General features: G+C 33.5%; 3 protein-coding genes and 1 long non-coding RNA gene across 7 annotated transcripts; 3 read left to right on the top strand and 1 right to left on the bottom strand.

Annotated features, from left to right (window-relative positions):
* The first annotated feature begins 11178 nt into the window (after positions 1-11178).
* LOC118058520 (disease resistance protein RGA2-like) lies at positions 11179-14485 on the top strand. The gene is made up of 2 exons (XM_073405766.1): positions 11179-14002; positions 14150-14485. Exon 1 carries the CDS (start codon positions 11366-11368, stop codon positions 14000-14002), a length of 2637 nt encoding a protein of 878 aa, XP_073261867.1. The 5' UTR covers positions 11179-11365; the 3' UTR covers positions 14150-14485.
* A 209-nt stretch (positions 14486-14694) lies between these two features.
* On the bottom strand, positions 14695-15217 carry LOC140954858 (uncharacterized). 2 transcript variants are annotated; one of them, XR_012168438.1, is made up of 2 exons: positions 14977-15217; positions 14695-14888 (listed from the first exon to the last, which is right to left on the bottom strand). It is a non-coding gene; the product is annotated as an uncharacterized lncRNA (long non-coding RNA). The 2 variants fall into 2 exon arrangements; XR_012168439.1 differs by having other exon boundaries at positions 14695-14905.
* A 4162-nt stretch (positions 15218-19379) lies between these two features.
* On the top strand, positions 19380-22576 carry LOC118058522 (putative disease resistance protein RGA3). Of its 3 annotated transcripts, none has more exons than XM_035071217.2 (2): positions 19380-22090; positions 22384-22576. In XM_035071217.2, the coding sequence occupies exon 1, from the start codon at positions 20216-20218 to the stop codon at positions 22088-22090; it is 1875 nt and encodes a 624-aa protein (XP_034927108.1). In that variant the 5' UTR covers positions 19380-20215; the 3' UTR covers positions 22384-22576. The 3 variants fall into 3 exon arrangements, with proteins under 3 accessions (XP_034927108.1, XP_073261836.1, XP_034927110.1); XM_073405735.1 differs by lacking the exon at positions 22384-22576 and adding an exon at positions 22215-22370; XM_035071219.2 differs by having other exon boundaries at positions 19396-19839.
* Positions 22577-25095: 2519 nt separating this feature from the next.
* Positions 25096-26722, top strand: LOC140954804 (putative disease resistance protein RGA1). The gene is made up of 2 exons (XM_073405576.1): positions 25096-26535; positions 26651-26722. The coding sequence occupies exons 1-2, from the start codon at positions 25096-25098 to the stop codon at positions 26720-26722; spliced, it is 1512 nt and encodes a 503-aa protein (XP_073261677.1).
* Positions 26723-27873: the final 1151 nt, after the last annotated feature.

A 27873-nucleotide genomic window follows, 5' to 3' on the forward strand; every position in this document is an offset into this window, starting at 1 on the left:
AACAATTAAGGATCGCTAATATAATGAAGAAAAGAAAAGAAAGAGAACAGGGGAACAACCAATTAAACAAGCGATCCATGGAGCCATTTTACATTTTAATTAAGAAGACTCAACGACTTCTCCTCTCCACTCAGAAAAGAAAGCAGAACTCCACTCTTATCTCCATCATTTTTTCCTATCAAACACTTCTCCCCTCACTCAAAAAGAAAATGGCAGAAGCTTTTGCTGCCGAGATTGCAAAATCCCTTCTAGGGAAGTTAGGCTCTTTTGCTGCTCAAGAATTTTGTTTGGCATGGGGACCTACATGCAAAACAGACTTTGAGAAATGTTTTTCAGAATTTAAGCATTTACGGTCTTTGAAATTAATGGATGATTCTGAATTTGAGGCTTTTCCAGAGAGGATTGAAGCTCTGAAACATTTGAGATATCTCTATTTTGGGAACAACTCAAAAATAAAAAGACTTCCAAAATCTATTTTCAAATTGCAAAACTTACAAGCTCTGGTTACAGGTCAAGGATTAGAAGAGCTGCCCAAAGATGTGAGGTACATGATCAGCCTTAGATATTTAGATCTAACTACTCAGCAGAAGCGGTTGCCAAAAGGTGGGATTTGGCGTTTGGAGTGTCTTCAAACTTTAGCCATTCGTTATTGTGAAAATCTAGAAAATTTGAGCGAAGATATGCAAGGTCTTAAAAGTCTTCGGAAATTGGTTATTGGTAGATGTTATAACTTGATTTCTCTGCCAAGAAGCATAAAATGCCTAACTACTCTGGAAAGAATTATTTATTCGTAGATGTGAAAAGCTTGATTTGATGACAATAAAAGAAAAAAAAGAGGAAAAAATTCAACCTCTTTCCCCTTCCCTTCGTCTTGTAATATTTAACAGATTACCATCAACTATTGCTTTACCAGAACAGTTTCTTCAAGGATCTGCAGAATCCTTACAAACATTTATCATCAAAAAGTGTCCAAACATTGGAGAAATGCCAGAGTGCATCGCAATTTAAAGAAACTTCAAAATCTTGAGATCAGTGATTGTCCAAGGTTGAGCAAAAAAATGTCGAAGGGAAACAGGAGAAGATTGGCCCAAGATCAAACATATCCCTAAAATCAAGGTTGAAGATGATGACAGTGGTAAAGAAACATCTAATTAGGTACGGGTTATAAGTATTTAAATATATCATATTTTGTTTCACATTTTTATCCATTCTTCAATTCCTTTTTTTCCTTTTAAATTCTTTTCAATGTTTATTTTAAACAACCTCTTGTGTTTTGGAGGGTAGGTTTCAAGTGGAACTCCATCAAATTTAACAGAGCAAAAGAACAAGACAAGGCATGTCGTGGGGTGTCATGATAAAATGCAAAGTTAACTAATTCATTCAGCAATTTAAATTTCTTTGAACTTAATACATCATTCTTAAATTCTATTTTTGTCTAATTTCTTCAGGTTTACTATTGTGAGGGTCCTGTCGGTTGAGATCTTCTACAACATTTTGTCACTTACGAAGATCAACTTAAGGCTTGGAGTGTCTGCTTTGTGTAATTTCCTTGGCTAGCTGTGTGATGACTTGTCATGAATAAATTAATAAACATTTGGTTGTTCTGAATTATTGGCTTGCCTCTTTATCTTATTTAAAATATTGTGTGTGATCATTTAAATAATTATGCTTAACATATAAATTCCTCCTTCTAAACAAACTAAAAAGCTGAAACATCAAAGAAACTTCCATTAGAGGTCTGCCTGAAAGCTGCACTATAAATGTAATTTGATTCTTGATTGGAAAATAAACTTACCTCTTTAGTCATCGAGAATCAGCAACCTAGCTCTAATCTGATGGCCTCACTTCCAGTAATTCCATTTGAGCTTCCACTGGTTTCTGATCACAGTTAGTATATAAAACTCTCAGTCTTTTGAGATGACGCACATCTTACTACCATGGAGAGATGATTCTGTAATGGCAGCTACATAAATACTGCACAAAATAATAATTTCAAATGTGATTGGCACTCTAGTTGTCACATTAGACTGTTATTGCAGAGGAGTGTTGGATAACATATGCTGCAATAACTTTACAGGGCAGTGAAAATCTATGGTAACATCAACTAGCTAGTAACATTACATACATGAGAGTTTTGGCAGCCAGAGTAATGTAAATGATTCTGATAACTAAACAGCATCAGCTTCAAAACTTCTTCCAATATCGCTAAAACTAAAGGTGTTCACTAGCCATTTCAACTTGTCCATTAGCAAAGTAATCTGAATGATTTGGAAGTAATCTGAAAGTTTTCACTGGCCATCTCAATTTATCCTTTAGACTGAGTAATAATGCAAACATTTGGAATATGCACAAGTACAAAAACTAATCCACATTCAAGTGTTTTTGTCTCTGAGCAAGTGAGAATAAGAGAGGACGGTTGCTTTGGGGTTGAGGAAGAGGAAGATCATTTTAGTGGGACAAAGGAGCAGGTAGTTTTAGGCTTTTAGCCTTTTGGGGTTAATTTAGTTTCACATCCTTGAACTTTTATGTTTTATCTAATGCGTCCCTCTGTAGATTATTTGTTTTAATATAACCCTCCTCCTAAATCTATATTTATGGTCTGTTTAGGAACGCAATCCAAACTGCATTCCTTCAAATTTTGAAATTAAAAATTAATTTTTTTATGTTTTTATATCGTTTTGATATGTTGATCTCAAAAATAATTTTTAAAAAATAAAAAAATTATTTTGATATATTTCTAAACGAAAAATATTTTCAACCGCAACTACTATCACAATCCCAAATATACCTTATAATCTGGTCCTTCTGTCCAATTTTAGGCATTTAATGTACCATCTTAGGTGAGCAAGATACTCCAAGCCATGTTAACTTTTATCCGTATGATAAAAGTTAGGCATGAGAGGGTCAATCCAAATTATGCTTCTTGTTTCTAATAATACAACAGTCATCAAGAATCTCAAACTTACTGCAATGTCTCATTCATGAGCTTCAAAGATCTTAATGAAAAGACATCCAATAACATATTAAAAATTAATAAATTTTTACACTCTGTTTTTCATTAAATTTTGAAATTTCTTTGCTTAAATAAATTATTTATTTATTTAATTTTTTTTTAATATATACCTGATAAAAATAATTTTTAAAAATAAAAAAAATATTTTAATATATTTTTAAATAAAAATACCTAACACTCTCCAAAACCACCCCTTGATCCAAACTAATTTTTGAAAAACTGTTTTTTCATTTTTTTTTTTCAAACAAACATTACCACTGCGTACCTTGCCGTCAAGACAAGTCACTCATCAACACAGCCACAGCCACAGCCACAGCCATCTTCTTGCAAAATAAAATGACCCTCGAACAAAACTTCTAGCTTCCTATAACTAGAAAAACCAAATTTTTAACACCGCCTTCACTATCTTTACCACCACAACCACCCCGACTCCTTCCCTAACAAGCTTTAATTTAGCATTAGTGACTTGAATTTGGATCATCACTATACAGATATTCCTTGCGCAAAAGACAAGGAGTGCTCCTTTTTGTTCCGTTCATGTCATTTTCCTTGCTTCTAGGCCAAGATTTAAAGCTATTCCCCCACACATATTTGCCTTATCTCAACTGTCATTCATTCCAAGAAATGGACATTCTCTGTCATCTTCACCTTCACTGTTATCCCCTCAACCTGCTTGTTTTAGCACTCAAAATCTTTGCTGGAAAATCTATCAACAATCCCAACTATCCACCAGTCAAATGCACAAACTTTAACCAGCTTCTCTACTTCGACAGGCTCTATGACTGCCAAACTGAGCTTATCGTTTCTAACTCTGGAGTGTATTGTGTATTCATTGATAGTGTATATGGATTTCTTTTATATATATAAATCAAGTATTGAACATGAAATCAAAGAAAAATAGCATAGGTCTATTGATGAAAGATCTATACTCACCATCCAAAAATTCATTCACTACCAGGCTATAAATAGATCTACAAGAGAAGACTGAAAGGTAATAGAACCATTAAAAAATACAAAGCAAGATTTAGTTTCAAACAACAAAAAAAAAAAATATTTTGGTACATATTTATCTATGTTAATAATAATTTTTATATGTACATTAATAGTTGTTTTAATTATTAATAAGTTAGAAATACATCAAATTTATGGAAATTTTGTTTTTTTAAATGGTGATTTTGACATAGAGATATTTATGAAACAATTTAAGAGATTTGTTGTTAAGGAAAAACAAAAGATTTTAAACTTATTAAGTTATTATATAGTTTGAAACAAGCTTCTAAATAATTGCATGAAAAGTTTAATAATATTATATTGTCAAATAAATTTAAAATTAGTAAGGTTAATAAAAGTATTTATATAAAATATACAAATAAAAATTATGTTATTGCATTATTTATATTGATGGATGTTAATTTTGGATAACAACAAATATGTGGTTAATTTTTTTTTAAAAAAACTATTAACTAACAAATATGTCGGCATCTTGCAATGTTGAGAGATCTTAAGCAATAGCAGTCAAGGTTGGTTGGTGCGGTGTCAGTTTTGTTATAGCAAGAAGATGATTTTTGTGAATTAGTTTAAGAGTGCTTTGAAATGTTGATGATATTTGTGAATTAAATTAAAAGTAAGATTTATTATGAAAGGTTTCAAACAAAAACAAATTGCTACATACTTATTTATGTTAATAATAAGTATGTATTTATGTTAATAATAACTTTTATATGTAATTAACAAATTAAAAATATATCAAATTTATAGAAAAATAGATTTTTTAAATGGTGATTTTGATGAAAAGTTATTTATGAAACAACCTAAATGTTTGTTGTTAAAAAAAATTAAAACTTATTAAGTTATTATATAGTTTGAAATAAACTTCTAAATAATTGTGAAAAGTTTGACAATGTTATATTATTAAATGAATTTAAAATCAATAAGGTTAATAAAAGTATTTATATAAAAAATATAAATAAAAATAATATTATTTTTTAAATTTATTTTACATGCAGAAATTTGTGTATTTTACATGCAGAAATTCATCTCAAGAGTGTTTTTAGCATGGAATAACATGTTTCAAATTTTGTGTATTTATGTTGTTGAATCTTTTCTTCGCTTACTACCATCAGCAACCATTGACGTCGGCGCCTTCACTCTCTAAACCACCACAACTACCTCCTACTCTTTCCTTGATAAATTCACCTCTTCAAATCCACTTTCCAAATCTTCTTTATTTATGTTATTATAACACGATTTTTAACCCCTCTAAAATATCTAAAAAAATAGACTTCAACAAGAAGAAAATATTTCAGTTAAAAACAATTTCAAAAAAATATTTTTAAAAAAAATTAAAAAAAAAAACAAGAAAAAAACAAAGAAAAATTACAATCAGTGGAATTGAAATTCATTAAATAATTAAAAATTAAAAAGCTAAGGACCAAATCAAAAAAGGTATTAATATTCAAGGACTATATGTAATCCAAAAGACTTGGCGTGATTAAGCTAGTCATCTGTGTTGTAACACATTTTTGGGTCCCCAAATAAATGAAATAAAATAAATAGCCAAAGGAGGTTAGAAAAATAACAGGAGGCAGAAGCGCTCAGCAAATGGTCAGAAAAATCGGTCAAGGAGGTTAAAAATACAAAGATGGATTTTTGACAGTTTATTCTTGAAGGATGAGAGCCCTGTTGAGAAGGAAATTTGAATTTTTAGGAGAAAAGCCCAAATTTGGAGGTTTATGGACTTAATTGGTTTTTTATTTGAATTTATAGAGGATTTGATTGCAAGAAAAATTGATTTTTAAGTCAATTTGGGCTTTAATTAGAAGAACTTTAAGTTCCGGGGCCAAAATATATTTTTTAGGAATTTATTAAGTCAAATCAGGGGCTTAATTGCATAAATATTGAAGTTTAATGGCCAATTAGGGACTTAATTGAGAAAATCCGAAACTAGGGACCAATTTGGAAAAGGTGCCTTAAATTACTGTTCACTTTCTTCCTCAAAAGCTGCCTGAGTGGCTGCTTTCCAGGCGCGTTTTCCGGCTCGTGTGGCCTCCAAATCCGACACAACATACACCAACATGTCCGCATGAAACCCCTTTATCCCGGAGAATGGTCAGGTCGGGTCGAAAAAGTCATAAACGGCTCCGGTGAGTGGCTCAAAGTGGCCACCTCGGGCAGTTCACAGCCTGGAGCTGCCAAATTTGGCAGCTCGAGGTGCACAGTTTGAGCCAACGGTTGAGATGCTTCCCAACTGAATCAAGGGCTGAAATTTTTCCCCAACGTAGAAAAGATTGCCCTCTTCCACAGCCTATAAATAGAGTCGGATTTGATGATCTGAGGGTTGAAACATTCGGGTCCAAAGTCAGCCAAAAACCAGCATTTTCACCCAATTTCTGCAGATTTTTCTTCTTCTTTCTCCCTTCCTCTGCAACAGGAAACCGACGCCGTCTTCCTCCAACTCCACCGCTGCAACCACTGGCTGAACCACCTCATCACAGCAGCCAAAACCCCTTCGGCCAAGTGAGCCCCTCTTCCTTTCTTCCTCCTTCCTTTTCCTTTCCTCCTCCTCTTCTTCTTCTTCCTCCTTACCTATTGTTCACTGCATGAACAGTAGGCGTGAAATATAATTCACGTCCTACTGTTCACGCAGGACGTGAATTATATATATATGTGTATGTGTGTGTGTGTGTGTGTGTGTGGGCGTGTGTGTATTATAATTTTATAGAATAAAAAAATAAAAAAAATCTTTGCATATTATATGTATAAAAATAAGAAAAAATATTTTGAAAAATCTTTGAAAAATATTGTTTATTTTCTGCATATTTTTGGTCAAAGTGGTTTAATGTTGGTTTGTATTTTTATACCGTAAAGATACAAATCCAGTGTTAAAAATACCCGGTTTTCGTCAAAATATCAAAGATTTTCAGAATAAAAAATGTTTTTGCTTTCAAAAAAAATTCTAAAAAGTCCCTAAAAATGTTGTTGATTTTTCTGCATATTTTTATCAAAGTGGATTAGTATTGGGTTGTATTTTTATACCGTAAGGATACAAGCTCAGTATTAAAATACCTGATTTTCGTCAAAACAATAATAATAATAATAATATTTTCAAAAAATTGTTTTTGTTTTAAAATACGGCCTAGTCTCTCCAATATATATATATAAAATATTATAACATCATATTTTCACACAACAAAGGAAATTTCCAAAACAATATATGTATTAGCATGCATTTTGGCTTTAATAACCAGTTTATTCAAGCCATGAGAACTAGGCCAATATTTCAAAAATTCAAAAAATCTTTTTTTTGTTTTCTTTTAGTATTTGGGATTACGAATTTATACGTAAAACGTATTCTTAAATATTATTAATGAAATTTTTGGTATGGACGTTAGAACGGCTAGGATTTTACCCGATAAGATAAAATCTTTCTTACCGAGAAGGATTTTTCTTGAACCATAGACAGACCAACAACTAGGAAAACACGAAAATACCTTAGTTTTTATCAGACAATAAAACAATGCAGCTTACCTTAGGTAGAACGTATTTGGGGTGCTAATACCTTCCCTTTACGCAACCAGTCCTCGTACCCGATCTCTGAGACCAGTTAGGGTTCCTAGTGACCAAAATACTAGGTGGCGACTCCCATTCCATTTTCTACCAATAAAAGACAATATTTTTGTTGTATCCCCATAGATATAGATAGATTTACATTGTAGATTAAGAAAAATGGAAAAACTTGATTTTTCGCCGCGACGCCGCATGAACACGTGCGACAATCTGCATGGCTTTGATTGGCTAGAGTTTCACTTTGCTAGTGGCTGTTTGTTGGAATCGATGCGCACGTCCGCACTTCCTTTTGCCTTGGGCGCTTGCTTTTGTGTATGCTGATTCTAGCATTGTCGTTTTCCTTGTTGCTTTTTGCATTTAGGTTGTGATTTAGAGTTTTTTCTCTTTTAAGAGAGCTTGTTCCCTTTGACGGGTTATGTATGTTCTTTTGTTCTGCTGATTTCCAGCTTGTTTCGTAAGCTTTGCTTACTACTTTTTGATCTATACAATACTTACATTTGATAAAAAAAAAAAAGGATGAAATAAAGAAAAAATAGTTGAAATTTGCAAAAACTAAAACAATTAAAGATCCAAGAACCAAACTTGAAAAGACACCAAACTTGGGGGACCTTTAATAAAATGAAATTTTCCCTCACATCAAAATGTTGTCATTTTAAATTTTTTTAAAAAAATTAAAGGCAACAGAGTCATTCTGTCAATGAAAAAGAATATTTTTTTTAAAAAAAGAAAAAATGCATCAGAAGAAATTGATTTCCAAAAAAGTCATAAATGTTCTTTTATTGTAAGATTGAGTTTTACTTGGCAAAAGCATATCTGGGCTGAAACAGATGGATCAAATGGACATATAGATATCCATTTGATAGTGGTAGAGATTGTCAGATAGAATTTGAAGCTGTATATGAACTCTTCCCATAGATGAAGGTGGTCTTGGGATTAGCTAATTCTATGATGTTTCGACTGCGTATGAACTCAAAAATGATTTAGACAAAAGCATGTCTTGCCATCCTTGCTCTTTCGAAGCCGGGAGCTACTAACGGCTCTAATATTCTTTGATGCTGAATTGCCATCTTTTTCCTTAATATCTGAAGTGAACGCGGAAGGTAATTGGAACCTTGATTGCTTGCCTCGCCCGGAGCTTGCTTGCTTGCTTTAAGATGTTGATTGCTCCTCGCCGTGCCTCTGCACACAAGACTTTTCGCTTTCAAAGGACTTCGCCTCCTCTTGGGCACCCACTGTCGTCCTTAGTTGTGTTGTAGGGGCCAGGCGGCATAATCCTGTGAGTCCGGATCCACATGTCATAACCATTCTAACTAGCCTAGAGCTTAAAGACAAATGGCCATAGAGAGCGATGAACTCATCAGACAGCTGCCAGCTAGCCTTGCACTTCCTTGTTCACTCTTGAACTAAAGTAATGCTAGACTTAAGACTTGATCTCCTGCGCCTATTGCGATTGATAGCTTTTCCTTTCCCGCAGGTTTACTTGTGTCGGTTTCCCACGGGGTTCTAAAATAGATTACAGTACCTCCTGCCCTATCCAATTCATAATACCCTGTTATTATTACCTAACCGTCTTAAGAACTTTAGAAAAAAAGAGGAACGAAGACTTAACCAATCGACCAATGGGCCTTTCTCTGTAGGCGGCGAAGGGAGGGCAGGTTAACACTCCTCCCTTTGACCCTACGCATAATTATGGATTGCGACAATGATTTTTTTTTTGTTTTTGGTCGCTCTTCTTCTTCTTCTTCTTCTTTTTTTATTACTATCCTTATAGGCTAAAATTAATGGCCAATTAAAGTTCATTTATTAAGGAAGTGCAGGATTCAAAGATATGAGACTAAAATGAAAGGCATGACAAAAAAAGATGGGTTTTTTAAACTTGGGGCTAAACGTACACTTTAATCTTATAACTTTTCAAATTATAAACTTTAATTTATATTATTTGTTAATTATAGTATTTATTATAATGATAAGCCTTGGATATTTATTTCTAGTTACTAAGTAGAAGCAGTTGCTAAAAGGTGGGATTGGTTGCCTGAAATTTCTTCAAACTTTACTCATCTATGAGTGTGAAAATCTAGAAAATTTGTGCGAAGATATGCAATGTCTTGAAAAGATGCCTTCTTTGTTGTTTCATTTTTTCAAAAGATTACTACTTCTAGGATATTGGTTGAATTGCGTTTCAAAAAATGTTTTATTAAAATTAAATTTTTTGCTTAACATTATTTTTTTTGTTTTATTATTTTATTTAATGAATTGATATTAAAAATATTTTTTAAAAATACAAAAAATATTTTAATATATTTTTAAATAAATAAAAAATCTAAACTCATTCAATTAAAGTCCAAATGATAGCTTGCAACATGCTAGCTTGCGTTATAAGATTATGAGGAAACAATTTCCAAGATCCCCAACTGAGTTTTAACAAATGCATAAGCTCATTTTTAAATTATTTTTTTTTAATTTTATTTTTTAATAATAAGTTGATTGAAAATTATACTAAAATATTTATTTTAATTTATTTTATATAAGATTATTCTAATATCATGATTGAGTTATAAGTTTGATAGGATAATTTAAATTGATTATTTTATTTTTTTTATAATTTATTTTTTATAAAGTTATTTTAATTTTATAATTTAGAATATGCAATCTATATTTATTGACGAGCACTCCATTAAAGAAACAACCTAATCTAAACAGAAGATTCGCTTACTATCCCGCAATGTTTTGAAGTAGGTTTCCAACATTTAATTAAAAACTCTTGAACTAAAACACTTGGTCTCGATTTGAGTAAGTAAGAAATAGATGAGAGAATCCACGACTAAATCAAAGCACATGGACTCTTAAGATTATGTTTGTTTGTTGAAAAATAGTTTTTTGAAAAATTATTTTTTAAATTTTTATATGTTTATTTGTCATTAAAAAAGTTGATCAAGAAAAAATTTAGCTTGATTTCCAGGAAAGTGTTTTTTTTTTATTTTGGACAGAAAACACTTTCTGAAAGTTATGAATAATTTAAAAATATCATATTACTTACTGATTGTATTATATTTGATCCTCAAACTTTTGATTGTTATATATATTTTTTGTTTATAATATTTGTTTTTCAATCTCATTTCTTAGAATTTAATTTTTATATTAATTTTGGTTTTTATTTTCATAATTATTATTTACTTTTTTTATTAATTTTTAATTGAATTTTTTTATTTATTAAATTTGATTTTTATTTTTTTAATTATTATTTATTTTATTTAAAATAATTTATAAATTGTTGGATGCATCAACGGTCTACAAGCTATGCCCAGCAAGACGTCGTAGAATTTCCTCACATGAGGTGTCTGGTGCAATGCTACCTTAACCAAATCCATGTGAGGATTCTGGCGAGCTCTGTTCTGGTTTGTTCGTTCATTTTACTTGTTGAACAGAGTCGTGTTTTTTTTAAAAAAAATTATAAATTAGATATAATTTTCATGTATTTCTTAAAACTTACACCATTTTAATTATATAATTGCTCTCTAAAATAAATTTTAAATTGGCTCAAAATGAGTTTTAAATCATAAGCTCTCAAAAACAACCAATTTCCAAAACGACCCGTCATTTTTCAGTTACTGATTCCATTTCATTTTTCATCAAACTCTCCCCAAATCCCCAAATGAGTTCGACCATGTGTGGTCAATATTCCATGGAAGAAGCTTCAACACAGTTGCATAACTCCAAATTACTAGTCCTTCCTTATTAGCAACTTCTTGTAAATTTCTTCTTTTCGACTTTTCAGACCTTAATTTTATGATCAAGAAGACTCGACGACTACTCCTATGCACTCAGAAAGCGGAACTCCACTCTTATCTCAATCATTTCTTCCTATCAAACACTTCTCCCCTCACTCAAAAAAAAATGGCAGAAGCTTTTGCAGCCGAGATTGCAAAATCCCTTTTAGGGAAGTTAGGCTCTTTCGCTGTTCAAGAATTTCGTTTGGCATGGGGACTTGAAGATGACCTTGCACGTCTTGAAGAGAGATTGAAAGCCATCAACGCGGTGCTGTCCGATGCTGAGAAGCAACAATCAAAGAAAGAGAGGATTCGGCTCTGGCTCCATATGCTCAGAGAAGTCTTGTATGATGCAGAGGACGTGCTGGACGAAATCGAGTGCGAAACTTTGCAAAGGCAGGTGGTGAAAACTAAAGGGAGCACCAGCAGAAAGGTACGGCGCTTCTTTTCAAGCTCTAATATGATTCCATTCAGTTTAAAAATGGGTCATAAGATAAAGAAGATCATAGAAAGACTAGCTGAGATCTCATCTCTTAAGTCTGACTTCAACCTCAGCGAGCAGGCTATTGATTGTAGTCATGTCTTGCATGAAGAAACAGGGATGAACCGATCCTTTGACAGCTTTTCCGGTCTTATCGGAAGAGATGAAGACAAAGAACGCATCATCAGCCTTTTAGAAGCACCTTTTAAGGTTGTTGGTGCACATCCTCTTGTCCTTCCGATTGTAGGAATGGGAGGCTTGGGGAAGACATCTCTTGCCAAATCGGTGTGTGATGCTGAGAATGTGAAAAGTCATTTTGATCTGAATATGGAGGTATGTGTTTCAGATGATTTTTCCTTGAAACAAGTGATACAAAAGATTATTAAATCTGCAACTGGGGAAAGATGTGCGGATTTGGATGGGGGTGAACTTGAAAAAAAACTTGAAGCTATTCTGAATGGTAGGAAATACTTGCATCTTTTGGATGATGTATGGAATGAAGAAGCTCAAAAATGGTTGTTGTTGAAGCCTTTGTTATCAAAAGGTGCTGGTGGAAGTAAGATTATAGTAACTACCCGTAGTCAACGTGTTGCTGAGATTATGGGTACTGTTCCTGCGTACAACCTAAGTCTTCTTGGTCAGGAGGACTGTCTGTCGTTGTTTTACAAGTGTGCATTCAAGGATGGGCAAATGGAGTTGTATCCAAATTTGGTTGCAATTGGGAAAGAAATAGTGGCGAAATGCAAGCAAGTTCCTCTGGCAGTGATTAACATGGGGAATCAACTGTATGGTAAGACTGAAGAAAAAGAGTGGGAATCGGTGAGAGACAGTGAGAAGTGGGAAGAAGAGGGAGATGGCATTTTACCTGCCTTGAAAATAAGCTATCAAAGACTGCCGACTCACTTGAAAAGATGCTTTCTTTATTGTTCTGTTTTTCCAAAAGATTACTTGTTCCGAGATCTCTTAATGGTGCAATTTTGGATGGCACATGGGCTCATTCTTCAAACATCAAATCCAAATGAGAAGTTGGAAGATGTTGGCTTGCGTTATGTGCGCGAGTTGATCTCAAGATGTTTCTACCAAGATTATGACGATTTCACTTATGTAGCTATCTTTAAGATGCATGATTTAATGCATGATCTTGCATCATCATTGGCTCAAAATGAGTTTTCAATCATAAGCTCTCAAAACCATCAAATTTCCAAAACGACCCGTCATTTTTCAGTTACCGACTCTGATTCATTTTTTCATCAAACTCTCCCCAAGTTCCCAAACAACTTCCATCAAGTGCGGTCAATAGTCTTTGCAGATAGTATAGCGGGGCCTACATGCAAAATAGACTTTGAGAAATGTTTGTTAGAATTCAAGCATTTGCGGTCTTTAGAATTAATGGATGATTCTGAATTTGAGGCTTTTCCGGAGAGGATTGACGCCTTAAAACATTTGAGATATACCCATTTTGGGGGCAACGCAAAAATAAAAAGACTCCCAAAATCTATTTTCAAATTGCAAAACTTGCAAGCTCTGGCTGTAGGTTTTGGATTAGAAGAGCTGCCTAAAGATGTGAGGTACATGATCAACCTTAGATTTTTATTTGTAGTTACTAAGCAGAAGCGGTTGCCAGAAGGTGGGATTGGGTGTTTGGAGTGTCTTCAAACTTTATTCATTGTTGGGTGTGAAAATCTAGAAAATTTGTGCGAAGATATGCAAGGTCTTAAAAGTCTTCGAAAATTGGTTATTGGTGGATGTGATAGCTTGATTTCTCTGCCAAGAAGCATAAAATGCCTAACTACTCTGGAAGAATTATTTATTATAAAGTGTAAAAAGCTTGATTTGATGACAATAGAAGAAGAGAAAGAGAAAAAAATTCAACCTCTTTCCCTTTCCCTTCGTATTATAATATTTGCAGCGTTACCAGCAACTTTTGCTTTACCAGAACAACTTCTTCAAGGATCTGCAGAATCCTTTCAAACATTTATCATCAAAGACTGTCCAAACATTAAAGAAATGCCAAATTGCATCAATTTAAAAAAACTTCAAAATCTTAAGATCAGTGATTGTTCAAGTTTGAGCAAATGGTGCCGAAGGGGAACAGGAGAAGATTGGCTAAAGATCAAAAATATTCGTAAAATTATGGTTGACGATGATGACAGTGGTGAAGAAACATCTGATTAGGTATGGGTTATGAGTATTTAAATCTATCATATTTAGTTTCACAATTTTTATCCATTCTTCAATTCCTTGTTTTTCATTTAAATTCTTTTCCCCGAAAAGAAAATGCAATGTTTATTTGACAAAACCTCTTGTGTTTTGGAGGGGCAGGTTCAAGTGGAACTCCATCAGATTTAACTAGAGAGCAAAAGAACAAGACAAGTTATGTCATGATAAAATGCAAAGTTGACTAATTCATTCAGCAATTTAAATTTCTTTGAACTTCATGCATCATTATTAAATTCTATGTTTGTCTAATTTCTTCAAGTTTACTACTGTGAAGGCCCTGTCGGCCAAGATTTTCCACGACAGTTAAGTCTCTTGCAAAGATTAGCTGAAGGCTCGGAGTGTCTGCTTTGTGTAACTTCCCCTGTCTTAATTTTCTTGGCTAGCTGTGTGTGATGATTTGTCATTAATAAATTGATAAACATTTGGTTGTTCTGAATTATTGGCTTGTCTCTTTATTTTATTCAACTTATCTTATTTAAAATATTGTGTGTGATCATTTAAATAATTATGCTTAACATATAAACTCGTCCTTCTAAACAAACTAGAAAGCTGAAGTTGGGAGGAGAAGGACATCATTTCAAACTTACTGCATTGTCTCGTTCATGAGTTTCAAAGATCATAACGAAGAGACATCCATTTCCGCTCCCTTCAAGAACATCTACTCTTTCTTTATATGTGAATAATGCATGGGAACATGCTGTTGCTCTAAACTCTAAGGGTCTGCATGACTAGCTAGCTATCATGCTGAGTAGATTTTCTATTCCAAAAAGAAAAACGAAAATCAAAGAAACTTCCATTAGAGGCAATCACATGTGGGCTGCCAAAAGTTTGCTGCTGCTACCTGCATATTGCAACATCCTGATAGTTATAAAGCCTGAAAGCTGCTCTATAATTGTAATCTAGTTCTTGATTGGAAAAAAAAAACTTACCGTTTCAGTCATCGATCGAGAATCAGATGTCTCATGCATGAGTTTCAAAGGCAACACTTAACAATAAGAAGAGTAGATGTGGCAAAAAAGAACTTGACAAAGAGTCATCCATTTCTGCATCCTTCAAGAACCTACCATCTAAATAAAGGATTATTCGGAACATACTGTTGCTCTAAAGGATTATTAGAATTATTTCCTTGTACGTTTTTCTATGGAGTTAATTATTGTTTCGTTCATGTCATTTTCCTTTCTTCTAGGCCATGGGATGTTTCTAGGCCAAGATTTAAAGCTATTCCCCTACACATATTTGCTTTATCTCAACTATCATTCATTCAAAGAAATGGACATTCTCTGTCATCCTCACCTTCACTGTTATCCCCTCAACCTTCTTGTTTTTAGCACTCAAAATCTTTGCTGGAAAATCTATCAACAATCCCAACTATCCACCAGTTAAAGGCACAAACTTTAAACAGCTTCTCTGCTTCGACAGGCTCTATGGCTGCTAAACTGAGCTTATCGTTTCTAACCCTGGAGTGGATTGTGTATTCATTGATAGTGTATATGGATTTCTTTTATATATATAAATCAAGCATTGATTAAATTCATCATGATATAATAATAAAATCAATGAATATACTTTTAAAGACATTTTCCCTTATAAAAGATATAAGAAATTCGTTCACATAAGAAATCAAAGAAGAATAGCTTAGGTGGTCTCATCAAACTATAGATGAAAGATCTATACTCTACCATTCAAAAATTCATTCCCTACTAGGCTATAAATAGATCTTCAAGAGAGAGAAAACTGAAAGCTAATAGAACCATCCAAAAATACAAAGCAAGATTTATCGTTAAAGGTTTCAAAAAACAACAAAAAAAAAATTAGTTTACTACATACTTATCTATGTTAATAATAACTTTTATATGTATTTAATAGTTATTACAATTATTAACAAGTTAGAAATATGAAAAAAAAAAATGTTTTTTTAAATGGTGATTTTGAGGGAGAGGTATTTATGAAACAACTTAAGAGGTTTGTTATTAAAGAAAAAAAAAAGACTTCAAACTTATTAAGTTATTATATAGTTTGAAACAAGCTTCTAAATAATTGCATGAAAAGTTTGACAATGTTATATTATAAAATGAGTTTAAAATCAATAAGGTTAATAAAAGTATTTATGTAAAAATTACAAATAAAAATTATGTTTTTTTTTTTAAATTTATTTTACATGTAAAAATTCATCTCAAGTAGTTTTAATTAGCATGCATTTTTTTATACTTGAATTTTTTTATTCGTAACTGTAAAAACTACTGCTATTCATAACTGTAAAAATTACTGCAATACTGAACAATATCAAACACGCTTATCCATGAAAGAATTTTAAGATCAACATCATCATTCTTGCTTCCAATGACTCTCCATTTAGAATCAACAAGGGATATTATGGAAACTTGCCATGCATTGATATGTCATTTTAATCGTATGGCCCTTGAAAGAACATCAAAGTTTCTACCCGTTTGTCCTTTTCCAAATAATCAAAATCCAAACCAGCTACCAAACACAAAAAAAAAAAAAAAAAAAAAAAAAAAAAAAAAAACTTTTTTTCCTAGTTAGCATCAATGATCACCAGCCCATACATTGAATGACCAAAACTAAAACCACCTTCAATCGTTACAGCTATATTAATTGACCTGCAAATTAATGAGGCTGATAAAAAAAAAAATTCGTGTGCTAAAAAGAATTGTAATTAAATCCAATATAACATATCATAAGATCGATTTCATTACGTTACCATGATATTAAACTCGACCTGGTATATGGTGGTAGAGATTGTCATTTTAAAGATCCATTTGATAGTGGTAGAGATTGACGTCAGATAGAATTTGGAGCTGTATATGGTGCTCTTCCATTTGTAATCTAGGCAAGTGATGGGCGATTGAGCAGACCTACGTGAATTTTCCAGAATTTAGTGAAAGTATGATTTGTAGTTAAGATCAAAAGAAAAACATTTCAATATAATTTTAGATTCGCCTCATTCCGCATAATCATGAGAATTATAAAGTTTTTCACACAATCTTACTAGTAGAATTATCATTTCCAGTATGCAACCACAACATACTTAAGGTAATACCCAAGTTTTGTCCCTAAAGCCTAAAGGGCCCAAAGCCTATAAGTTCAGCCATAGTCTCTAAACCCAGGTATAAATAAGGTTTTCCTATTCAGAAAAGAAAAACAAACAAGAAATAATTGTTAAAGAAAAAACATAAGAACACACTAACATCTCTCAAGTTTCCTCTACTCTGGGTAGAAGACCCATTGCACTATCTATCTATCTATCTATGATTTGTTCGTTTTGCTATCCGTTACTCTTCTGTTAATGGGTCTGCTTCAGTGGGTTAAAGGGCTTGCATGAAATGGCAAGGCACCAATTGTTTTTGTTGAAGCGTATACATTCAAGGCCCATCCTCATTCTGAATATTGTAGCGTAGAGATATAAATATATTATCTCCGTTTTTTTTTTTTTTTTCTTGAGACAATAACAAAAACACTATTTCATATAAATAATATATTAAATGATGCGCTTGTTAGTTGTTAAATAACCTTATATCATATATTTAAAAAACAATGCACCAACCACCTAACTTGGCTCATATATTACTTCGTATTTGATATAAATATATGTATTAAGAGAAATAACTTTATATATATTCTTAATCAATCATCATTATTATAAATTAAACTTCAATTATAAAATAATGTTAGAAATTAGATTGGTTCTTACAAGATTTGTAGTATAATATTGTAATAGTAATTATTATATGCATTAAAATTTAAATATTTTGTTTTGGTATTTATTAAGTAACATTTAGTTTGTAAGTGAAGATTGGATATATAGTTAGGTTACATTTAAAAAAAAAAAGTAATATGAGTATTGGCTAGGTAAATTAATTCTATGTATCCAAAATCAAGTTTTTTAGTTTGAATCGGATAAAATCAAGTAAAAGTCCAATCAAATCAAATTGAGTGATTATAATAATTGGATATTCAATGAGTATAATGAAATTATCATTCCTAGATTTGGCTGGAATTTCTCATTACCAGGTCTTGGAGCTTGTGGGAGAGTTTGATCTAGTAACTTTTCCCAAGCCTCCTTCATTCTGTTTATGATTCATGCACTCCTTTCTTCTTCTTCCTTTTCTTTTCCTCTATTTTTCCATGAGTGGCCTTCGCTATTCACTGGTTGCTATTCTATTACGCAAGCTGGTTAAAGTAATTAGAGTGTAATTGTTTTTGCGGTAGTCTTTATGGTTGTAATTTTAAAAAAAAAATATGGTTAGTTATGGTTAGTTGGATTTAGATACATGTTTAATAAAAATTATGGTTAAAATTTATATGTAGCAAAAACATGTATAAAATGTTTGGTTGTTATATTTAGAAGTATGGTTGCGGTTATTTTTCAAAGTGCTTTTTACTTGGAAATGCATCAAAATATTTTTTTTATTTTTAAAAAAATTATTTTTGATATCACCGCATCAAAATGATTTTAAAATACCAAAAACATATTAATTTGAAGTAAAAAAATTTTAAAAAAATTTATTTTTTTCAAAAGCGCTTTTAAAACACAAAAACAAACAGATTTTACAAAACTCAATTAAAAAAACATTTAAAAACTATATTTCAAATTTTATTTTTTAGTGGTCTCCCCAAATAAAACATAATTTGATTTGTTTCCAAATATTTTATGTATTTATTTCACTGCAAACATAAAAGCTAAGAAAAAAAATAAATCCAGTCTTAGTAGCTAATTAGACTCCAAGTTGGTAATGGAACGCGTATTAAGCATAGTTTTAAAACCCGGACCGGCCTGGCGGGTTGACCCGGCTGACCCGGGCATGGGACCGGTCCGGATGGAGGCCAAAACCCGCTTGGGAATTGGCCCGGCCAGACCCGGGACCCGGTTGACCCGGCAAGACCCGGCCGCAAACCTGTTGACTTTTATTTTTTTTTACTAAAACGACGTCGTTTTGATTTTTTTAAAAAAAATTAAAAAATAAATTTTGACTCGGCCGACCCGCGTGACCCGGTGACCCGATCAAAACCCGGAACCCGGGCCTTGGACCGGGCCGACCACCGGGCCGGGTCTTAAAACTATGGTATTAAGTAGGTATCCAGTCTATTAAATTTGTAGGTGCTTTAATTGCCCCCTTTTTTTTTTTTCTATTTTTCATGCTCTGAATACCATATAAACTGAAATTCGATTAGTGGTATAGAATTTTATTGGGATATGGTACCATCCTATATTCTGCTTTCAAATTAAGCTACCAAAGACTGCCGGCTCACTTGAAAAGATGCTTTCTTTATTCTTCCATTTTTCCAAAAGATTACTACTTCTAGGATGATGTTTAATTAAAATTTATTCTTTTTGACTTTTCGTCCCTTAATTTTGTGATCAAGAAGACTCAAACGACTTCTCCTCTCCACTCAGAAAGCGGAACTCCACTCTTATCTCAATCATTTCTTCCTATCAAACACTTCTCCCCTCACTCAAAAAGAAAATGGCAGATGCTTTTACAGCCGAGATTGCAAAATCCCTTCTAGGGAAGTTAGGCTCCTTTGCTGCTCAAGAATTTTGTTTGGCATGGGGACTTGAAGCTGACATTGCTCGTCTTGAAAAGAGATTGTCAGCCATCGCCGCAGTGCTGTCCGATGCTGAGCAGAAACAATCAAAGAATGACAAGATTCGGTTCTGGCTCAACGATCTCAGAGAAGTCTTGTATGATGCAGAGGACGTGCTGGACGAAATCGAGTGCGAAACTTCACGAAGGCAGGTGGTGAAAACAACAGGGAGCACCAGCAGAAAGGTACGGCGCTTCTTTTCAAGCTCTAATAAGATTGCATTCCGTTTAAGAATGGGTCATAAGATAAAGAGCATCATAGAAAGACTAGCTGAGATTTCATCTCTTGAGTCTGAGTTCCACCTCAGCGAGCAGGCTATTGATTGTAGCCATGTATTGCATGAGGAAACAGAGATGAACCGATCCTTTGAGAGCTTTTCCGGTCTTATTGGAAGAGATGAAGACAAAGAACGCATCATCAGCCTTTTAGAAGCACCTTTTAAGGTTGGTGATGCACATCCCCTTGTCCTTCCGATTGTAGGAATGGGAGGCTTGGGGAAGACATCTCTTGCCAAATCGGTGTGTGATGCTGAAAATGTAAAAAAGTCATTTTGAACTGAAGATGGAGGCGTGTGTTTCAGATGATTTTTCCTTGAAACAAGTGGTACAAAAAATTATTAAATCTGCAACTGGGGAAAGATCTGCGGATTTGAATGAGGGTGAACTAATACAAAAACTTGAAGATATTATGAAGGGTAAGAAATACCTGCTTCTTTTGGATGATGTTTGGAGCGAAGATGCTCAAAAATGGTTGTTGTTGAAGACTTTGTTATCAAATGGTGCTGATGGAAGTAAGATTATAGTAACTACCCGTAGTCGACGTGTTGCTGACATTATGGGTACTGTTCCTCCGCACAACCTAAGTCTTCTTGGTCAGGAGGACTGTCTGTCGTTGTTTTACAAGTGTGCATTCAAGGAAGGGCAAATGGAGTTGAATCCAAATTTGGTTGGAATTGGGAAAGAAATAGTGGAGAAATGCAAGCAAGTTCCTCTGGCAGTGGTTAACTTGGGGACTCAACTGTATGGTAAGACTGATGAAAAAGAGTGGAAATCGGTGAGAGACAGTGAGAAGTGGGAAGAAGAGGGAGATGGTATTTTACCTGCCTTGAAAATAAGCTATCAAAGACTGCCGACTCACTTGAAAAGATGCTTTCTTTATTGTTCGGTTTTTCAAAAAGATTACCCGTTCCTAGATATCGTATTGGTGCAATTTTGGATGGCACATGGGTTCATTCTTCAATCATCAAATCCAAATGAGAAACTGGAAGATGTTGGCTTGCGTTATGTGCGCCAGTTGATCTCAAGATGTTTCTTCCAAGATTATGTGGATGAGATGGTTGGAGCTTCCTTTAAGATGCATGATTTAATGCATGATCTTGCATCATCATTGGCTCAAAATGAGTTTTCAATCATAAGCTCTCAAAACCACCAAATTTCCAAAACGACCCGTCATTTGTCAGTTCTTGACTCTGATTCATTTTTTCATAAAACTCTTCCCAAGTTCCCAAACAACTTCCATCAAGTGCGGTCAATAGTCTTTGCAGATGGTATAATGGTTCCTACATGCACAACAGACTTTGAGAAATGTTTGTCAGAATTCAAGCATTTGCGGTCTTTGGAATTAATGAATGATTCTGAATTTGAGGCTTTTCCGGAGAGGATTGGGGCCTTGAAACATTTGAGATATCTCTATTTTGGGAACGTCACAAAAATAAAAAGACTCCCAAAATCTATTTTCAAATTGCAAAACTTGCAAGCTCTGGCAGTTACAAGTGAAGGATTAGAAGAGCTGCCCAAAGATGTGAGGTACATGATCAGCCTTAGATTTTTATATCTAACTATTCAGCAGAAGCGGTTGCCAGAAGGAGGGATTGGGTGTTTGGAGTGTCTTCAAACTTTATTCATTGTTGGGTGTGAAAATCTAGAAAATTTGTGCGAAGATATGCAAGGTCTTAAAAGTCTTCGAAAATTGGCTATTGGTAAATGTGATAGCTTGATTTCTCTGCCGAGAAGCATAAAATGCCTAACTACTCTGGAAGAATTATTTATTATAAAGTGTGAAAAGCTTGATTTGATGACAATAGAAGAAGAGAAAGAGGAAAAAATTCAACCTCTTTTCCTTTCCCTTCATATTGTAATATTTAAAAAGTTACCAGCAACTATTGCTTTACCAGAACAGCTTTTTCAAGGATCTGCAGAGTCCTTACAAACATTTATCATCAGAGACTGTCCAAACATTGGAGAAATGCCGGAGTGCATCAGCAATTTAAAGAAACTTCAAAATCTTGAGATCATTAATTGTCCAAGGTTGAGCAAAAGGTGCATAAGGGGAACAGGAGAAGATTGGCTCAAGATCAAGCATATCCCTAAAATCAAGGTTGCCGATGATGACAGTGGTGAAGAAACATCTCATAGTGGTGAAGAAACATCTGATTAAGTACGGGTTATAAGTATTTAAATATATCATATTTAGTTACACTTTTTTATACATTCTTCAATTCCTTTTTTTCCTTTTAAATTCTTTTCAATGTTTATTTGACACAACCTCTTGTGGTTTGGAGGGGCGGGTTCAAGTGGAACTCCATCAGATTTAACTAGAGCGAAAGAACAAGACAAGGCATGTCGTGGGTGTCATGATAAAATGAAAAGTTAACTAATTCATTCAACAATTTAAATTTCTTTGAACTTAATACATCATTATTAAATTCTATTTTTGTCTAATTTCTTCAGGTTTACTACTGTGAGGGTCCTGTCGGCTGAGATTTTCTACAACAGTTTGTCACTTGCGAAGATCAACTTAAGGCTCACAGTGTCTGCTTTGTGTAATTTCCTTAGCTAGCTGTGTGTGATGACTTGTCATGAATAAATTGATAAACATTTGGTTGTTCTGAATTATTGGCTTGCCTCTTTATCTTATTTAAAATATTGTGTTTGATCCTTTAAATAATTATGCTTAACATAGAAATTCCTCCTTCTAAACAAACTAAAAAGCTGAAACATCAAAGAAACCTCCATTAGAGGTCTGCGTGACTAGCTATCATGCTCAGTAGCTTTTCTATTCCAGTAAGAAAAATGAAAAATCAAAGAAACTTCCATTAGAGGCAATCATATGCAGGCTTCCAAAAGTTTGCTGCTGCTGCCTGCATATTGCAACATCCTGATAGGTGTATAGCCTGAAAGCTGCACTATAAATGTAATCTGGTTCTTGATGGGAAAATAAACTTACCTCTTTAGTCATCGAGAATCAACAACCTAGCTCTAATCTGATGGCTTCGCTTCCAGTAATTCCATTTGATCTTCCTTGGGAACACAATCCAAACTGTGTTCCTTTAAATTTTGAAAAACAAATTACTAAAAATTAATTTTTTTTATATTTTTAGATCGTTTTGATGTGTTGATCTCAAAAATAATTTTAAAAGAATAAAAAAAGTTATTTTAATATATTTTTAAGCAAAACACACTTTAAACCATAGTCACTATCACAATTCCAAATATACCTTATAATCTGTCCCTTCTGTCAAATTTTAGGCATTTAACGTACCATCTTGGGTTAACTTTTATCCGTATAAAACCCGACAAAAGTTAGGCATGAGAGGGTGAATCCAAATTTTGCTAATTGTTTCTAATAATACAACAGTGATCAAGAATCTCAAACTTATTACAATGTCTCATTCATGAGTTTCAAAGATCTTAATGAAGAGACATCCAATAACATATTAAAAGTTTATAAATTTTTACACTCTGTTTTTCATTAAATTTTGAAATTTCTTTCCTTAAATTAATTATTTTTTTTATTTTTAAATTTTTTTAATATGTAACTGTTAAAAATATTTTAATATATTTTAGGTCATACTCCAAAACCACCCCTTGATCCTAACCAATTTTCAAAAAACTGTTTTTTCATTTTTTTTTTTCAAACAAACATTCCCACCGCGTACCTTGCCGTCAAAACAAACGACTCATCAACACAACCACAGCAACCGCCATCTTCTTGCAAAATAAAATGACCGTCAAACAAAACTTCTAGCTTCCTTTAACCAGAAAAACCAAACTTTTAACACTAACAGCAACCACTAGCAGCGCCGACTTCACTATCTATACGACCACAACCACCCCGACTCCTTCCCTGACAAATTCATCTCTCCAGTACACCTTCCTTCACTCTTTTTGTGCAATCTCCACCGTCGGTAAAAACCTCCTCTCTCTCTTTCTCTAAGCTAATTATTTAACCCTGTTTTAATCATTTTCATTTTCGCTTACAGATTGCTTCAACCATCACGGATTACAAACTCTCTTCATGACCTACCAGTAAACTCTGATTCTTACTATCAGAAATTATTCGAAGTAAATGAAGTTAGTTTTATTATTATTGTTATTCATTTATGTGTTAATTTGTGATTTAGTGAATAATTTAAAGTTTTGATTTTGAGTGAATTTAATTAATTAAATCGGCGCCATTATGTCAATAAAAAAATATTTTAAAAAATAGAAAAAATAATAGAAAACATGCATCAAAAGAAATTGATTTTCAAAAAGAGTCCTAAATGTTCTCTTATTGTAAGATTGAGTTTTACTTGGCAATAGCATATCTAGGCTGAAAATGGTGAATCAAATGGATATACAGACAATAAAAGGATGTTTGATAAAATATTTTTTATATGAAAAATATATTAAAATAATATTTTTTATTTTTAAAAATTTATTATTAATCAACACATGAAAACGATATAAAAATAATTTAAATAATGAAAAAAATAAAAAAAAAATTCAAAATTTGTTAATAATATTTTTAAAATACAAAAACGAACCACATGTAGAATTGATACCTTGGCGTGTTTGGCCCAAATATATGATAGTGGTAGAGATTTTCAGATAGAATTTGGAGCTGTATATGGTGCTCTACCATTTGTAATATATTTACTCAGACCTGGTTTTTGTCACACTGGATTTTATAGCTAAAATATTAAACGAAACCAGGTTGCAGCTTGCAGAGGAGGCAGGGGTGGTGTTGTGAGCTCTGTTTTGAAAATTTTCATTTGTCCCATTTTCCTTTTCTAAACTATGTGCCACCAGCAACAAGCAGCTTAAATTTATCTAATCATCGTTATCCTGCTTTAAGACAAGGAGTGCTCCTTTTTGTTTCGTTCATGTCATTTTCCTTGCTTCTAGGCCAAGATTTAAAGCTATTCCCCTACACATATTTGCCTTATCTCAACTATCATTCATTCCAAGAAATGGACATTCTCTGCCATCTTCACCTTCCCTGAAACAGCACCTCTCTTTATCCCCTCAACCTTCTTGTTTTTAGCACTCAAAATCTTAAAGCATGTATTTATGTTGTTGAATCTTTGCTTACCTTCCAATATTATAGCTGCATGTGACTGAATCTTTGCTTACCTTACATTCTTCCTCTCTTTCTTTCCTTTATCTTTTTTTATGACCATGATTCATTCATTCCGATCCTTTGAGAGCTTCTCCAGTCTTATCGGAAGAGATAAAGACAAAGAATGCCTCATCAACCTTTTAGCAGAACCTTTTAAGGTTGGTGATGCACATCCCCTTGTCCTTCCGATTGTAGGAATGGGAGGCTTGGGGAAGACATCTCTTGCCAAATCGGTGTGTGATGCTGAGAATGTAAAAAGTCATTTTGATCTGAAGATGGAGGTATGTGTTTCAGATGATTTTTCATTGAAACAAGTGATACAAAAAATTATTAAATCTTCAACTGGGCAAAGATGTGTGGATTTGGATGGGGGTGAACTTGAAGAAATTTTGAATGGTAAGAAATACTTGCTTCTTTTGGATGATGTTTGGAACGAAGAAGCTCAAAAATGGTTGTTGTTGAAGACTTTGTTATCAAAAGGTGCTGATGGAAGTAAGATTATAGTAACTACCCGTAGTCGACGTGTTGCTGAGATTATGGGTACTGTTGCTGCGTACAACCTAAGTCTTCTTGGTCAGGAGGACTGTCTGTCGTTGTTTAACAAGTGTGCATTCAAGGAAGGGCAAATGGAGTTGAATCCAAATTTGGTTGGAATTGGGAAAGAAATAGTGGCGAAATGCAAGCAAGTTCCTCTGGCAGTGATTAACTTGGGGACTCAACTGTATGGTAAGACTGATGAAAAAGAGTGGGAATCGGTGAGAGACAGTGAGAAGTGGGAAGAAGAGGGAGATGGCATTTTACCTGCCTTGAAAATAAGCTATCAAAGACTGCCGACTCACTTGAAAAGATGCTTTCTTTATTGTTCCGTTTTTCCAAAAGATTATGTCTTCGCAGATGTCGTATTGGTGCAATTTTGGATGGCACATGGGCTCATTCTTCAATCATCAAATCCAAATGAGAACTTGGAAGATGTTGCCTTGCGTTATGTGCGCGAGTTGATCTCAAGATGTTTCTTCCAAGATTATGTGGATTTGAATTATGGAGCTTCCTTTAAAATGCATGATTTAATGAATGATCTTGCATCATCATTGGCTCAAAATGAGTTTTCAATCATAGGCTCTCAAAACCACCGATTTTCCAAAACGACCCGTCATTTGTCAGTTCTAGATTCTAATGCATTTTTTCATCAAACTCTCCCCAAGATTTCAAATGAGGTCCACCATGTGCGGTCAATAGTCTTTGCAGATAGTATAGTGGGGCCTACATGCAAAACAGACTTTGAGAAATGTTTGTTAGAGTTTAAGCATTTGCGGTCTTTGAAATTAATGGATGATTCTGAATTTGAGGCTTTTCCGGAGAGGATTGGCGCCTTGAAACATTTGACATATCTCTTTTTTGGGAGCAACCCAAAAATAAAAAGACTCCCAAAATCTATTTTCAAATTGCAAAATTTGCAAACTCTGGTTATAGGTGAAGGATTAGAAGAGCTGCCCAAAGATGTTAGGCACATGATCAGCCTTAGATTTTTATTTGTAATTACTAAGCAGAAGCGGTTGCCAGAAGGGTGTTTGGAGTGTCTTCAAGCTTTATTCATTGTTGGGTGTAAATATCTAGAAAATTTGTGCGAAGATATGCAAGGTCTTAGAAGTCTTCGGAGATTGGTTATTGCTGGATGTAATAGCTTGATTTCTCTGCCAAGAAGCATAAAATGTGTAACTACTCTGGAAGAATTATTTATTTTCAATTGTGAAGAGCTTGATTTGATGACGATAGAAAAAAAGAATGAGGAAAAAATTCAACCTCTTTCCCTTTCCCTTCGTATTGTAATATTTGAAAACTTACCATCAACTATTGCTTTAACAGAACAGTTTCTTCAAGGATATGCAGAATCCTTACAAACATTTATCATTAAAAAGTGTCCAAGCATTGGTGAAATGCCAGAGTGCATCAGCAATTTAAAAAAACTTCAAAATCTTGAGATCAGTGATTGTCCAAGGTTGAGCAAAAGGTGCCGAAGGGGAACCGTAGAAGATTGGCTCAAGATCAAACATATCCCTAAAATCAAGGTTGTCGATGATGACAGTGGTGAAGAAACATCTGATTAGGTACGGGTTATAAGTATTTAAATATATCATATTTAGTTTCACATTTTTATCCATTCTTCAATTCCTTTTTTTCCTTTTAAATTCTTTTCAATGTTTATTTGACACAACCTCTTGTGTTTTGGAGGGGCAGGTTCAAGTGGAACTACATCAGATTTAACTAGAGCAAAAGAACAAGACAAGGCATGTCGTGGGTGTCATGATAAAATGCAAAGTTAACTAATTCATTCAGCAATTTAAATTTTTTTGGACGTAATACATCATTATTAAATTCTATTTTTGTCTAATTTCTTCAGGTTTACTACTATGAGGGTCCTGTCAGCTGAGATCTTCTACAACAGTTTGTCACTTACGAAGATCTACTTAAGGCTCGGAGTGTCTGCTTTGTGTAATTTCCTTAGCTAGCCGTGTGTGATGACTTGTCATGAATAAATTTATAAGCATTTGGTTGTTCTGAATTATTGGCTTGCCTCTTTATCTTATTTAAAATATTGTGTGTGATCATTTAAATAATTATGCTTAACATATAAATTCCTCCTTCTAAACAAACTAAAAAGCTGAAACATCAAAGAAACTTCCATTAGAGGTCTGCGTGACTAGCTATCATGCTCAGTAGCTTTTCTATTCCAGTAAGAAAAATGAAAAATCAAAGAAACTTCCTTTAGAGGCAATCATATGTAGGCTTCCAAAAGTTTGCTGCTGCTGCCTGCATATTGCAACATCATGATAGGTGTA

This window comes from Populus alba, chromosome 17, assembly GCF_005239225.2.
Source record: "Populus alba chromosome 17, ASM523922v2, whole genome shotgun sequence".
Classification (NCBI taxonomy): domain Eukaryota; kingdom Viridiplantae; phylum Streptophyta; class Magnoliopsida; order Malpighiales; family Salicaceae; genus Populus; species Populus alba.